Source organism: Bolinopsis microptera, chromosome 7 (assembly GCF_026151205.1).
Source record: "Bolinopsis microptera isolate Bmic1 chromosome 7, MBARI_Bmic_1.0, whole genome shotgun sequence".
Classification (NCBI taxonomy): domain Eukaryota; kingdom Metazoa; phylum Ctenophora; class Tentaculata; order Lobata; family Bolinopsidae; genus Bolinopsis; species Bolinopsis microptera.
The window spans coordinates 11,615,090-11,631,127 of NC_087078.1; the positions used below are offsets into that span (position 1 = coordinate 11,615,090).

Below are 16,038 nucleotides of genomic sequence, written 5' to 3' on the forward strand. Positions count from 1 at the left end.
CCCCCCCCCCCCCCCCCCCCCCCCCCCCCCCCCCCCCCCCCCCCCCCCCCCCCCCCCCCCCCCCCCCCCCCCCCCCCCCCCCCCCCCCCCCCCCCCCCCCCCCCCCCCCCCCCCCCCCCCCCCCCCCCCCCCCCCCCCCCCCCCCCCCCCCCCCCCCCCCCCCCCCCCCCCCCCCCCCCCCCCCCCCCCCCCCCCCCCCCCCCCCCCCCCCCCCCCCCCCCCCCCCCCCCCCCCCCCCCCCCCCCCCCCCCCCCCCCCCCCCCCCCCCCCCCCCCCCCCCCCCCCCCCCCCCCCCCCCCCCCCCCCCCCCCCCCCCCCCCCCCCCCCCCCCCCCCCCCCCCCCCCCCCCCCCCCCCCCCCCCCCCCCCCCCCCCCCCCCCCCCCCCCCCCCCCCCCCCCCCCCCCCCCCCCCCCCCCCCCCCCCCCCCCCCCCCCCCCCCCCCCCCCCCCCCCCCCCCCCCCCCCCCCCCCCCCCCCCCCCCCCCCCCCCCCCCCCCCCCCCCCCCCCCCCCCCCCCCCCCCCCCCCCCCCCCCCCCCCCCCCCCCCCCCCCCCCCCCCCCCCCCCCCCCCCCCCCCCCCCCCCCCCCCCCCCCCCCCCCCCCCCCCCCCCCCCCCCCCCCCCCCCCCCCCCCCCCCCCCCCCCCCCCCCCCCCCCCCCCCCCCCCCCCCCCCCCCCCCCCCCCCCCCCCCCCCCCCCCCCCCCCCCCCCCCCCCCCCCCCCCCCCCCCCCCCCCCCCCCCCCCCCCCCCCCCCCCCCCCCCCCCCCCCCCCCCCCCCCCCCCCCCCCCCCCCCCCCCCCCCCCCCCCCCCCCCCCCCCCCCCCCCCCCCCCCCCCCCCCCCCCCCCCCCCCCCCCCCCCCCCCCCCCCCCCCCCCCCCCCCCCCCCCCCCCCCCCCCCCCCCCCCCCCCCCCCCCCCCCCCCCCCCCCCCCCCCCCCCCCCCCCCCCCCCCCCCCCCCCCCCCCCCCCCCCCCCCCCCCCCCCCCCCCCCCCCCCCCCCCCCCCCCCCCCCCCCCCCCCCCCCCCCCTTTTTTTTTTTTTTTTTTTTTTTTTTTTTTTTTTTTTTTTTTTTTTTTTTTTTTTTTTTTTTTTTTTTTTTTTTTTTTTTTTTTTTTTTTTTTTTTTTTTTTTTTTTTTTTTTTTTTTTTTTTTTTTTTTTTTTTTTTTTTTTTTTTTTTTTTTTTTTTTTTTTTTTTTTTTTTTTTTTTTTTTTTTTTTTTTTTTTTTTTTTTTTTTTTTTTTTTTTTTTTTTTTTTTTTTTTTTTTTTTTTTTTTTTTTTTTTTTTTTTTTTTTTTTTTTTTTTTTTTTTTTTTTTTTTTTTTTTTTTTTTTTTTTTTTTTTTTTTTTTTTTTTTTTTTTTTTTTTTTTTTTTTTTTTTTTTTTTTTTTTTTTTTTTTTTTTTTTTTTTTTTTTTTTTTTTTTTTTTTTTTTTTTTTTTTTTTTTTTTTTTTTTTTTTTTTTTTTTTTTTTTTTTTTTTTTTTTTTTTTTTTTTTTTTTTTTTTTTTTTTTTTTTTTTTTTTTTTTTTTTTTTTTTTTTTTTTTTTTTTTTTTTTTTTTTTTTTTTTTTTTTTTTTTTTTTTTTTTTTTTTTTTTTTTTTTTTTTTTTTTTTTTTTTTTTTTTTTTTTTTTTTTTTTTTTTTTTTTTTTTTTTTTTTTTTTTTTTTTTTTTTTTTTTTTTTTTTTTTTTTTTTTTTTTTTTTTTTTTTTTTTTTTTTTTTTTTTTTTTTTTTTTTTTTTTTTTTTTTTTTTTTTTTTTTTTTTTTTTTTTTTTTTTTTTTTTTTTTTTTTTTTTTTTTTTTTTTTTTTTTTTTTTTTTTTTTTTTTTTTTTTTTTTTTTTTTTTTTTTTTTTTTTTTTTTTTTTTTTTTTTTTTTTTTTTTTTTTTTTTTTTTTTTTTTTTTTTTTTTTTTTTTTTTTTTTTTTTTTTTTTTTTTTTTTTTTTTTTTTTTTTTTTTTTTTTTTTTTTTTTTTTTTTTTTTTTTTTTTTTTTTTTTTTTTTTTTTTTTTTTTTTTTTTTTTTTTTTTTTTTTTTTTTTTTTTTTTTTTTTTTTTTTTTTTTTTTTTTTTTTTTTTTTTTTTTTTTTTTTTTTTTTTTTTTTTTTTTTTTTTTTTTTTTTTTTTTTTTTTTTTTTTTTTTTTTTTTTTTTTTTTTTTTTTTTTTTTTTTTTTTTTTTTTTTTTTTTTTTTTTTTTTTTTTTTTTTTTTTTTTTTTTTTTTTTTTTTTTTTTTTTTTTTTTTTTTTTTTTTTTTTTTTTTTTTTTTTTTTTTTTTTTTTTTTTTTTTTTTTTTTTTTTTTTTTTTTTTTTTTTTTTTTTTTTTTTTTTTTTTTTTTTTTTTTTTTTTTTTTTTTTTTTTTTTTTTTTTTTTTTTTTTTTTTTTTTTTTTTTTTTTTTTTTTTTTTTTTTTTTTTTTTTTTTTTTTTTTTTTTTTTTTTTTTTTTTTTTTTTTTTTTTTTTTTTTTTTTTTTTTTTTTTTTTTTTTTTTTTTTTTTTTTTTTTTTTTTTTTTTTTTTTTTTTTTTTTTTTTTTTTTTTTTTTTTTTTTTTTTTTTTTTTTTTTTTTTTTTTTTTTTTTTTTTTTTTTTTTTTTTTTTTTTTTTTTTTTTTTTTTTTTTTTTTTTTTTTTTTTTTTTTTTTTTTCACAAAAACCCAAATTTCTAACCAAAAATTCATCTCACCAAACACACTTCATTTCACCAAAAAAAATTCTCAAAAACACCCTTCAAACCCCCCCAAACCCACCACAAAACCCTTTCCTTTAAACTTCCCCCACTTCAAAAACAATCCCCAAAAACAACAACCCCCGAAAAAAACCCCTAAAATTTTCCTTTTCCTAAAAAAAAATTTCCAAAAAATTCTTAAACAAAACCCCCCCTTTAACAAACCCCCCACCTCATAAAAAACCTTTCCCAAAAACCCCCTTTTCCAAAACTAAAATTTTAAACAAAACCCTTCACCCCAAAACCCTTCCCTCAAAAAAATTCCCCCAACAAAACCCCTTCTTTCATACCCAAAATTTTCCCCAACAACCCTTCACCACGCAAAAACCCCCCTCAACCCCCCACCCCAAACCCTAGCTCCTTCTAGCCCACCCAACCAACCCTTCCTTCCCCAAAAACACTCCTTCATCCCTCATCCAACCAAAACAAAAACCCCTTTTCCCTTTCCATACCAAAAACAACTTCCTTTCCCCCAAACAACAAAAACCCCTTCTGTCACGCCAACAATTTTCCCCACCCTCCACCAAGCCATCCGTAAAAAAAACCCCTTCCCGTTAAACAAGCAAAACATCACTAAACCCCAAAACGCTTCTGCTATCTGCCAAACTCTTAAAACCCCCACCCCTTTCAAGCTCACAGTACAACACCCTTTCCCATTTTCTCGCAAAACATCCTCAAAAAACAACGCTTCAGCTATTCCCAAAAAACTTCTTAAACCCCACCACTCCTCAAGCTCTGTACAAAACACCTTCCATTTCATAAAGCAAATTCTCCAAAAAAACCCCTTCTGCTATCTACAAAAACCCCCTTCCCAAACCACCCCCAAGTCATCCAGTCAACAACCCTTCCAGTTCTCAAGCACAAATCACCCAAAAACCCCCCTTTTGCTCTCAGCAAAACAATTTTTCCCCCAAAAACCCCAAAAAGCTCTCCGTAAAAAACATTTCCCAGTTCTCAAGCAAACCCTTTCCCTCAACAAAAAACGCTTCTGTCTCTCCCCAAAAAAAACTTTTCCCCCCACCCTCCTCAAGTTCCAGTACAAAAAACCTTCCAGTTCTAAAAGCCCAACTACCCTCAAAAAACCCCTTTTAGTCTTACACAAAACTTCTTAAAACCCCCATCCATCAAGTATCCGTACAAAAAACACTTCCCCGTTCATCAAGACAACATTCCTCAACAAAAAAGCCTTTAGTCATAAAAACCACCTTTTAAACCAATCCTTCAAGCTCTCCGTACAAAAAAACCCCCCTTCATTTTCATCAACACAATTTTCATTAAAACACAACCCCCTTCTGCTTAGCACAAAACTTCTTAACCCCCCCCCTCAAGCTCATCCAGTACAAAAACCCCCTTGTTCAAAAAGCACAACATTCCTCAACAACAACCCCTTCTCATCTGCACAAAACTTTTTTCAACCCCATCCATCAAGTCCCCCGTACAACACCTTCCCAGTTCTCGCACCTCATCTCAAAACAACCCTTCTGCTATTAGACAACAATTCTTAACCCCCTCCAAGCTCTCGTAAAAAAACACTTCGTTCATCAACCCAAAAAATCATCCCAAACCAACCAAAACCCCCCCCGCCATTAGCCCAACAACTTCAAAACACCACTCCTAAATTTCATCCAGTAAACAACACCTTCCAGTTCATCAAGCACAACTCTCCCAACAAAGCCTTCTAGTTTAGAAAAAACACTTCTTCACACCACCCTCAAGCTCATCCGACAAACAACCCCCTTCCATTTCATCAAGCACAACATCTCCTCAAAAAACAACGCCTTTAGTCATCTAGACAAAATTCTTAAACACCCCCCTTCAAGTCACCGTACAACAACACTTCCCATTTCAAAACCCAAAAACATCATCCTAACAACAACCCCTTTCTAGTCTTAGCAAACCTCTTAAACCCACCATCCTCAAGCCATCCGTCAACCCCCTTTCCCAGTTCATAAAGCACAACATCTCCCAAACAACAACCCTTCTGCTCTCTGAAAACCCCTTCTTACCCCCCCTAACACCCTTTCCAAACCCTTCCGTTCCCCTAAACAAAATTTTTTCCTAAAAACAACCCCCCTTCTAGGACTAAAAACCCTTACACCACCCCCTTTCAAAAAAAACCGACCAAAACCCTAAACTCTCCATACAAAAAAAACCCTTCAGTTCATAAGCACAACTTCCTCAACAAAACGCCTTTAGTTTGAAAAAAATTCTTAACCCCACCCCATCAAGTCACCCTAAAAAACCCCTTTCCAGTTATAAAGAAAAACTACCCTCAAAAACCAGCCTTTGCTATCTGCAAAAACTTTTTAACCACCATCATCAGCTATCGTCAACAAAACTTCCAGTTCTTCAAGCAAAACATCTCCTCAACAAAAAACCCTTTGTCATTTCCCAAAACAATTCTTAAACCCACCACTCCAAAAGTTTCATCCAGTACAAAAACCCCTTCGTTCATCAGCACAACATCCCTCAAAAAAAAACGTTTAGTCTCACCCAACACTTCTTCAACCACCACTCCATCAAGCTCATCCAGTACAACAACACCTTCCAGTTCATCAAGCACAACATCATCCTCAACAACAACGCCTTCTAGCTCATCTAGCACAACAACTTCTTCAACCACCACTCCATCAAGCTCATCCAGTACAACAACACCTTCCAGTTCATCAAGCACAACATCATCCTCAACAACAACGCCTTCTAGCTCATCTAGCACAACAACTTCTTCAACCACCACTCCATCAAGCTCATCCAGTACAACAACACCTTCCAGTTCATCAAGCACAACATCATCCTCAACAACAACGCCTTCTAGCTCATCTAGCACAACAACTTCTTCAACCACCACTCCATCAAGCTCATCCAGTACAACAACACCTTCCAGTTCATCAAGCACAACATCATCCTCAACAACAACGCCTTCTAGCTCATCTAGCACAACAACTTCTTCAACCACCACTCCATCAAGCTCATCCAGTACAACAACACCTTCCAGTTCATCAAGCACAACATCATCCTCAACAACAACGCCTTCTAGCTCATCTAGCACAACAACTTCTTCAACCACCACTCCATCAAGCTCATCCAGTACAACAACACCTTCCAGTTCATCAAGCACAACATCATCCTCAACAACAACGCCTTCTAGCTCATCTAGCACAACAACTTCTTCAACCACCACTCCATCAAGCTCATCCAGTACAACAACACCTTCCAGTTCATCAAGCACAACATCATCCTCAACAACAACGCCTTCTAGCTCATCTAGCACAACAACTTCTTCAACCACCACTCCATCAAGCTCATCCAGTACAACAACACCTTCCAGTTCATCAAGCACAACATCATCCTCAACAACAACGCCTTCTAGCTCATCTAGCACAACAACTTCTTCAACCACCACTCCATCAAGCTCATCCAGTACAACAACACCTTCCAGTTCATCAAGCACAACATCATCCTCAACAACAACGCCTTCTAGCTCATCTAGCACAACAACTTCTTCAACCACCACTCCATCAAGCTCATCCAGTACAACAACACCTTCCAGTTCATCAAGCACAACATCATCCTCAACAACAACGCCTTCTAGCTCATCTAGCACAACAACTTCTTCAACCACCACTCCATCAAGCTCATCCAGTACAACAACACCTTCCAGTTCATCAAGCACAACATCATCCTCAACAACAACGCCTTCTAGCTCATCTAGCACAACAACTTCTTCAACCACCACTCCATCAAGCTCATCCAGTACAACAACACCTTCCAGTTCATCAAGCACAACATCATCCTCAACAACAACGCCTTCTAGCTCATCTAGCACAACAACTTCTTCAACCACCACTCCATCAAGCTCATCCAGTACAACAACACCTTCCAGTTCATCAAGCACAACATCATCCTCAACAACAACGCCTTCTAGCTCATCTAGCACAACAACTTCTTCAACCACCACTCCATCAAGCTCATCCAGTACAACAACACCTTCCAGTTCATCAAGCACAACATCATCCTCAACAACAACGCCTTCTAGCTCATCTAGCACAACAACTTCTTCAACCACCACTCCATCAAGCTCATCCAGTACAACAACACCTTCCAGTTCATCAAGCACAACATCATCCTCAACAACAACGCCTTCTAGCTCATCTAGCACAACAACTTCTTCAACCACCACTCCATCAAGCTCATCCAGTACAACAACACCTTCCAGTTCATCAAGCACAACATCATCCTCAACAACAACGCCTTCTAGCTCATCTAGCACAACAACTTCTTCAACCACCACTCCATCAAGCTCATCCAGTACAACAACACCTTCCAGTTCATCAAGCACAACATCATCCTCAACAACAACGCCTTCTAGCTCATCTAGCACAACAACTTCTTCAACCACCACTCCATCAAGCTCATCCAGTACAACAACACCTTCCAGTTCATCAAGCACAACATCATCCTCAACAACAACGCCTTCTAGCTCATCTAGCACAACAACTTCTTCAACCACCACTCCATCAAGCTCATCCAGTACAACAACACCTTCCAGTTCATCAAGCACAACATCATCCTCAACAACAACGCCTTCTAGCTCATCTAGCACAACAACTTCTTCAACCACCACTCCATCAAGCTCATCCAGTACAACAACACCTTCCAGTTCATCAAGCACAACATCATCCTCAACAACAACGCCTTCTAGCTCATCTAGCACAACAACTTCTTCAACCACCACTCCATCAAGCTCATCCAGTACAACAACACCTTCCAGTTCATCAAGCACAACATCATCCTCAACAACAACGCCTTCTAGCTCATCTAGCACAACAACTTCTTCAACCACCACTCCATCAAGCTCATCCAGTACAACAACACCTTCCAGTTCATCAAGCACAACATCATCCTCAACAACAACGCCTTCTAGCTCATCTAGCACAACAACTTCTTCAACCACCACTCCATCAAGCTCATCCAGTACAACAACACCTTCCAGTTCATCAAGCACAACATCATCCTCAACAACAACGCCTTCTAGCTCATCTAGCACAACAACTTCTTCAACCACCACTCCATCAAGCTCATCCAGTACAACAACACCTTCCAGTTCATCAAGCACAACATCATCCTCAACAACAACGCCTTCTAGCTCATCTAGCACAACAACTTCTTCAACCACCACTCCATCAAGCTCATCCAGTACAACAACACCTTCCAGTTCATCAAGCACAACATCATCCTCAACAACAACGCCTTCTAGCTCATCTAGCACAACAACTTCTTCAACCACCACTCCATCAAGCTCATCCAGTACAACAACACCTTCCAGTTCATCAAGCACAACATCATCCTCAACAACAACGCCTTCTAGCTCATCTAGCACAACAACTTCTTCAACCACCACTCCATCAAGCTCATCCAGTACAACAACACCTTCCAGTTCATCAAGCACAACATCATCCTCAACAACAACGCCTTCTAGCTCATCTAGCACAACAACTTCTTCAACCACCACTCCATCAAGCTCATCCAGTACAACAACACCTTCCAGTTCATCAAGCACAACATCATCCTCAACAACAACGCCTTCTAGCTCATCTAGCACAACAACTTCTTCAACCACCACTCCATCAAGCTCATCCAGTACAACAACACCTTCCAGTTCATCAAGCACAACATCATCCTCAACAACAACGCCTTCTAGCTCATCTAGCACAACAACTTCTTCAACCACCACTCCATCAAGCTCATCCAGTACAACAACACCTTCCAGTTCATCAAGCACAACATCATCCTCAACAACAACGCCTTCTAGCTCATCTAGCACAACAACTTCTTCAACCACCACTCCATCAAGCTCATCCAGTACAACAACACCTTCCAGTTCATCAAGCACAACATCATCCTCAACAACAACGCCTTCTAGCTCATCTAGCACAACAACTTCTTCAACCACCACTCCATCAAGCTCATCCAGTACAACAACACCTTCCAGTTCATCAAGCACAACATCATCCTCAACAACAACGCCTTCTAGCTCATCTAGCACAACAACTTCTTCAACCACCACTCCATCAAGCTCATCCAGTACAACAACACCTTCCAGTTCATCAAGCACAACATCATCCTCAACAACAACGCCTTCTAGCTCATCTAGCACAACAACTTCTTCAACCACCACTCCATCAAGCTCATCCAGTACAACAACACCTTCCAGTTCATCAAGCACAACATCATCCTCAACAACAACGCCTTCTAGCTCATCTAGCACAACAACTTCTTCAACCACCACTCCATCAAGCTCATCCAGTACAACAACACCTTCCAGTTCATCAAGCACAACATCATCCTCAACAACAACGCCTTCTAGCTCATCTAGCACAACAACTTCTTCAACCACCACTCCATCAAGCTCATCCAGTACAACAACACCTTCCAGTTCATCAAGCACAACATCATCCTCAACAACAACGCCTTCTAGCTCATCTAGCACAACAACTTCTTCAACCACCACTCCATCAAGCTCATCCAGTACAACAACACCTTCCAGTTCATCAAGCACAACATCATCCTCAACAACAACGCCTTCTAGCTCATCTAGCACAACAACTTCTTCAACCACCACTCCATCAAGCTCATCCAGTACAACAACACCTTCCAGTTCATCAAGCACAACATCATCCTCAACAACAACGCCTTCTAGCTCATCTAGCACAACAACTTCTTCAACCACCACTCCATCAAGCTCATCCAGTACAACAACACCTTCCAGTTCATCAAGCACAACATCATCCTCAACAACAACGCCTTCTAGCTCATCTAGCACAACAACTTCTTCAACCACCACTCCATCAAGCTCATCCAGTACAACAACACCTTCCAGTTCATCAAGCACAACATCATCCTCAACAACAACGCCTTCTAGCTCATCTAGCACAACAACTTCTTCAACCACCACTCCATCAAGCTCATCCAGTACAACAACACCTTCCAGTTCATCAAGCACAACATCATCCTCAACAACAACGCCTTCTAGCTCATCTAGCACAACAACTTCTTCAACCACCACTCCATCAAGCTCATCCAGTACAACAACACCTTCCAGTTCATCAAGCACAACATCATCCTCAACAACAACGCCTTCTAGCTCATCTAGCACAACAACTTCTTCAACCACCACTCCATCAAGCTCATCCAGTACAACAACACCTTCCAGTTCATCAAGCACAACATCATCCTCAACAACAACGCCTTCTAGCTCATCTAGCACAACAACTTCTTCAACCACCACTCCATCAAGCTCATCCAGTACAACAACACCTTCCAGTTCATCAAGCACAACATCATCCTCAACAACAACGCCTTCTAGCTCATCTAGCACAACAACTTCTTCAACCACCACTCCATCAAGCTCATCCAGTACAACAACACCTTCCAGTTCATCAAGCACAACATCATCCTCAACAACAACGCCTTCTAGCTCATCTAGCACAACAACTTCTTCAACCACCACTCCATCAAGCTCATCCAGTACAACAACACCTTCCAGTTCATCAAGCACAACATCATCCTCAACAACAACGCCTTCTAGCTCATCTAGCACAACAACTTCTTCAACCACCACTCCATCAAGCTCATCCAGTACAACAACACCTTCCAGTTCATCAAGCACAACATCATCCTCAACAACAACGCCTTCTAGCTCATCTAGCACAACAACTTCTTCAACCACCACTCCATCAAGCTCATCCAGTACAACAACACCTTCCAGTTCATCAAGCACAACATCATCCTCAACAACAACGCCTTCTAGCTCATCTAGCACAACAACTTCTTCAACCACCACTCCATCAAGCTCATCCAGTACAACAACACCTTCCAGTTCATCAAGCACAACATCATCCTCAACAACAACGCCTTCTAGCTCATCTAGCACAACAACTTCTTCAACCACCACTCCATCAAGCTCATCCAGTACAACAACACCTTCCAGTTCATCAAGCACAACATCATCCTCAACAACAACGCCTTCTAGCTCATCTAGCACAACAACTTCTTCAACCACCACTCCATCAAGCTCATCCAGTACAACAACACCTTCCAGTTCATCAAGCACAACATCATCCTCAACAACAACGCCTTCTAGCTCATCTAGCACAACAACTTCTTCAACCACCACTCCATCAAGCTCATCCAGTACAACAACACCTTCCAGTTCATCAAGCACAACATCATCCTCAACAACAACGCCTTCTAGCTCATCTAGCACAACAACTTCTTCAACCACCACTCCATCAAGCTCATCCAGTACAACAACACCTTCCAGTTCATCAAGCACAACATCATCCTCAACAACAACGCCTTCTAGCTCATCTAGCACAACAACTTCTTCAACCACCACTCCATCAAGCTCATCCAGTACAACAACACCTTCCAGTTCATCAAGCACAACATCATCCTCAACAACAACGCCTTCTAGCTCATCTAGCACAACAACTTCTTCAACCACCACTCCATCAAGCTCATCCAGTACAACAACACCTTCCAGTTCATCAAGCACAACATCATCCTCAACAACAACGCCTTCTAGCTCATCTAGCACAACAACTTCTTCAACCACCACTCCATCAAGCTCATCCAGTACAACAACACCTTCCAGTTCATCAAGCACAACATCATCCTCAACAACAACGCCTTCTAGCTCATCTAGCACAACAACTTCTTCAACCACCACTCCATCAAGCTCATCCAGTACAACAACACCTTCCAGTTCATCAAGCACAACATCATCCTCAACAACAACGCCTTCTAGCTCATCTAGCACAACAACTTCTTCAACCACCACTCCATCAAGCTCATCCAGTACAACAACACCTTCCAGTTCATCAAGCACAACATCATCCTCAACAACAACGCCTTCTAGCTCATCTAGCACAACAACTTCTTCAACCACCACTCCATCAAGCTCATCCAGTACAACAACACCTTCCAGTTCATCAAGCACAACATCATCCTCAACAACAACGCCTTCTAGCTCATCTAGCACAACAACTTCTTCAACCACCACTCCATCAAGCTCATCCAGTACAACAACACCTTCCAGTTCATCAAGCACAACATCATCCTCAACAACAACGCCTTCTAGCTCATCTAGCACAACAACTTCTTCAACCACCACTCCATCAAGCTCATCCAGTACAACAACACCTTCCAGTTCATCAAGCACAACATCATCCTCAACAACAACGCCTTCTAGCTCATCTAGCACAACAACTTCTTCAACCACCACTCCATCAAGCTCATCCAGTACAACAACACCTTCCAGTTCATCAAGCACAACATCATCCTCAACAACAACGCCTTCTAGCTCATCTAGCACAACAACTTCTTCAACCACCACTCCATCAAGTCATCAGTACAACAACACCTTCCAGTTCATCAAGCACAACATCATCCTCAACAACAACGCCCCTTCTAGCTCATCTAGCACAACAACTTCTTCAACCACCACTCCCTACAGCTCATCCAGTACAAAACACCTTCCAGTTCCTCAGCACAACATCATCCTCAACAACAACGCCTTCTAGCTCATCTAGCACAACAACTTCTTCAACACCACTCCATCAAGCTCATCCAGTACACAACACCTTCCGTTCATCAAGCACAACATCATCCTCAACAAACAACTCCTTCTAGCTCATCTAGACAACAACTTTCTTCAACCACACTCCATCAAGCTCATCCAGTACAACAACACCTTCCAGTTCATCAAGCACCAACATCATCCTCAACAACAACGCCTTCTAGTCATCTAGCACAACAACTTCTTCAACCACCACTCCATCAAGCTCATCCAGTACAACAACACCTTCAGTTCATCAAGCACAACATCATCCTCAACAACAACGCCTTCTAGCTCATCTAGCACAACAACTTCTTCAACCCACTCCTCAAGTCATCCAGTACAACAACACCTTCCAGTTCATCAAGCACAACACATCCTCAACACACAACGCCTTCTAGCTCATCTAGCACAACACCTTCTTCAACCACCACTCCATCACAGTCATCCGACAAAACCCTTCCGTCTAGCAAACTCCTACACAACCCTTCTAGCTCATCTAGCACAACAATTCTTCAACAACTCACATCAGTTAACACACCTCAGCAGACCACTCCAACAACGTCTATTCCAACTTCACCATCATCACATCCTCAAAACACCTTCATCATCACAATCCTCAACAAAGCAAAACAACACCTTCAACCTCATCACATCAACAAACCCTCAGTCATCAAGCACACATCTCCTCAACACAACGCCTCAGCTACTAGCAAAAACTTCTTAACCACTCACAGTCACCGTACACAACCCTTCCAGTTCTCAGCACAACATCATCCTCACAACAAGCCTCTAGCTATCTGCCAACAATTCAACCACACTCCATCAGTCTCCAGTACAACACACCTTCAGTTATCAAGCACAACATCATCTCAACAAAAACGCCTCTAGCTCATCTGCACAACAACTTCTTACCCCCCCACAAGCATCCAGTCAAAACACTTCAGTCATCAGCACAAATTCCTCAACAACAACGCTTGTCATAGCACACAACCTTCACACACTCCATCAACTTCAGTACAACAACCCTCAGTTCACACACACTCATCCTCACAACACGCTTCTAGTATCTAGCACAACACTTCTTCAACCCACTCTCAAGCTCTCCGTAAACAACACCTTCCAGTCATCAAGCACAAACATCCTCAACACACGCCTTCTAGTCACTACACAACTTCTTCACCCTCCTCAAGTACCAGTACAAACACTCATCATCAAGCCAACATCATCCTCAACAAAGCTCAGCTCTCTAGCACAACAACTTCTTCACCACCACTCTAAGTCATCCAACACAACACCTTCCGTCTCAGAAACTCATCTCAACAACAACGCCTTTCTTCTAACCAACCCTTACCACCACCCACGCTCATCCGTACAACACCCTTCAGTTCTCAAGACAAATCTCTCACAACAACGCCCTGTCATAGCAAACAACTTTAACACCACTCATCAACCACAGACAAAACACCTCAGTCTCAAGACAACATCTCCAACACAAGCCTCATATTGAAACAATTCTTAACCACCACTCATCAGTCACCGTAAACAACCTTCTTCAAGCCACATCACTCACAACAAGCCACATCACACACACCCAACCCCCCACTCACCTACAACACCTATCATCAAACAACACCACAACAACTAACACCAACACTCCACCACACAACACCATCCACCTCGCCCCACATATCCCAAACACCTCCCCCCACAACATCCCCCCTCCACATCACCACACTCCCCCCAACAACCCCCACCCACCATCTCCACCTCCCCCCCCCCCCATCCACACCTAAACTCCTCAACAACAACGCCAACACTCACCACCTCACAACACATCAACCACCACATCCAACCTCTCAACATTCACCCCAACCTAACCACACTCACACACCAACAACACACCTCCAACAACACAACAACCAAACAACCCCACCCACCCAATCTCAACCACCACCACATCCTACAACAATCCACCACAACTCACAACACCTCTACTTCTCACAACAATCTTCACCACCACCATCAGTTCCGCAACACATAGTCCACTACCAACAAACTTTACCATACCAAAACTTCAAACCTCATCTTCCATCAACATCATTCACACACAATCCCAACACGCCAGACCAAACACCTTCAACTCTCACACACAACAACTCCATCACCACAATCCAACAACCTCACCTCACAACAACCCCACTCTCAAAACCAACAACCCATACAACCACCACTCAACCCGTCTCAACCAAACCACCACCTACCCGCAACAATCACAACATCATCTCAACAACAACCTTCAGTACTGCACACACTTCTTCAACACCATCCACAAGATCAACAAACCTCCAGTTCATCAACACAACATCTCTCAACAACACGCTTTACTACTACACAACACCTTAACCACTCATCGCTCATCCTCAAACCCCACACACACAACATTCCTCAACAACAACCCTTCAGCTCTCTCCAACTCTTCAACCATCACTCTCCAACCCTCGCACAACACAACCTTCAACAAACCCCCTATAACACCAACCACCCTCCATCCTAACAAATCACAACAACTCTTCACACCCTCTATATCAACATAACACCACAACCATGTACACCATCCAAAACAACTCCAACAAAACGCCTTCCTATCTAAACAATTCTCAACCCCACCAAGCTCATCCCAACAACCCCCCACACAATCTCCAACAACACGCCTAGCTATCACACCAACTTCTCAACCCCACTCCAAGCCACCTACAACAACCTCCATTAAAACAATCACACCATCCCACCACCACCACCCCCTCATCACAGCCCAACACTTCATCAACACACATCATCCCAAAACAACCTGCTATCACCAACAACCAACACCTCCATCAACATCAACACACACCCCAAACCCCCTCACAACAATCATACAACAAAACCCAACCACCACTCATCAAGTTCAACCACCCTTCCGTCATCAACACCACATCACAACAACCTCATCATCCACACACTCACACCCTCCATCACACCATACAAAAACCTCCATAACACAAATACCACAACACCTCTACTCCACTACAAAATTCTAACCAACTCCATCAGTCATCTACACAAACCTTCCAGTCTCACCAATCATCCCAACACCCCTTTCTCTCTAACAACACTTCTCACACCACCCACACTCATCCTCAACACACCTTCATCATCAACAAACACATCCCAACAACACCCTTTTCATCACCAAACTTCAACCACCCCATCACTCTCCAGTACAACAACCCTCAGTTCCAGCCACCATCCTCACAACAACTCTACTCCTCTACCAACAACTCTTCAACCACCACTCATCAGCTATCCGTACAACAACCCTCCGTAACCAACCACCCAACAACCCTGCTTCTGCACAACACCTCACCCACCATCATCAGCCTCATACACAAACCTTCCAGTCTCAAGCACAACTCACCTCACACACCTTCTAGTCATCTAGCCAACAACTTTCACCACCCATCCTTCACAACACACTCCGCTAGACCACTCCAACCACGTCTACTCTCCAACAAACTCCAACACACACTACACAACAACCCCCACCACACACACTCATCCCCCACCCACATTACACACTCTAAACCCCCATCTCTCCACTACAACAAACCCTCAACACAACCCTTCACTCACTACACAACACAAACCACACACCAAC

General features: G+C 44.0%; 1 protein-coding gene across 1 annotated transcript in view; it reads left to right on the plus strand.

Annotated features, from left to right (window-relative positions):
• LOC134818697 (mucin-3B-like) overlaps positions 1–16,038 on the plus strand; it is a gene marked incomplete at its 5' end in the record, with an annotated part of 79,541 nt that overhangs the window by 22,721 nt on the left and 40,782 nt on the right. The window contains 12 exons of the mRNA XM_063828336.1: positions 4,049–4,240; positions 4,366–4,544; positions 4,973–5,142; positions 6,688–6,723; positions 9,463–9,510; positions 9,799–9,954; positions 12,422–12,514; positions 12,642–13,173; positions 13,286–13,710; positions 13,899–14,689; positions 15,013–15,286; positions 15,456–15,704. Of these exons, the coding sequence (XP_063684406.1) occupies positions 4,049–4,240; positions 4,366–4,544; positions 4,973–5,142; positions 6,688–6,723; positions 9,463–9,510; positions 9,799–9,954; positions 12,422–12,514; positions 12,642–13,173; positions 13,286–13,710; positions 13,899–14,689; positions 15,013–15,286; positions 15,456–15,704 (3,145 nt within the window). The remainder of the gene's footprint in view (positions 1–4,048; positions 4,241–4,365; positions 4,545–4,972; positions 5,143–6,687; positions 6,724–9,462; positions 9,511–9,798; positions 9,955–12,421; positions 12,515–12,641; positions 13,174–13,285; positions 13,711–13,898; positions 14,690–15,012; positions 15,287–15,455; positions 15,705–16,038) is intronic.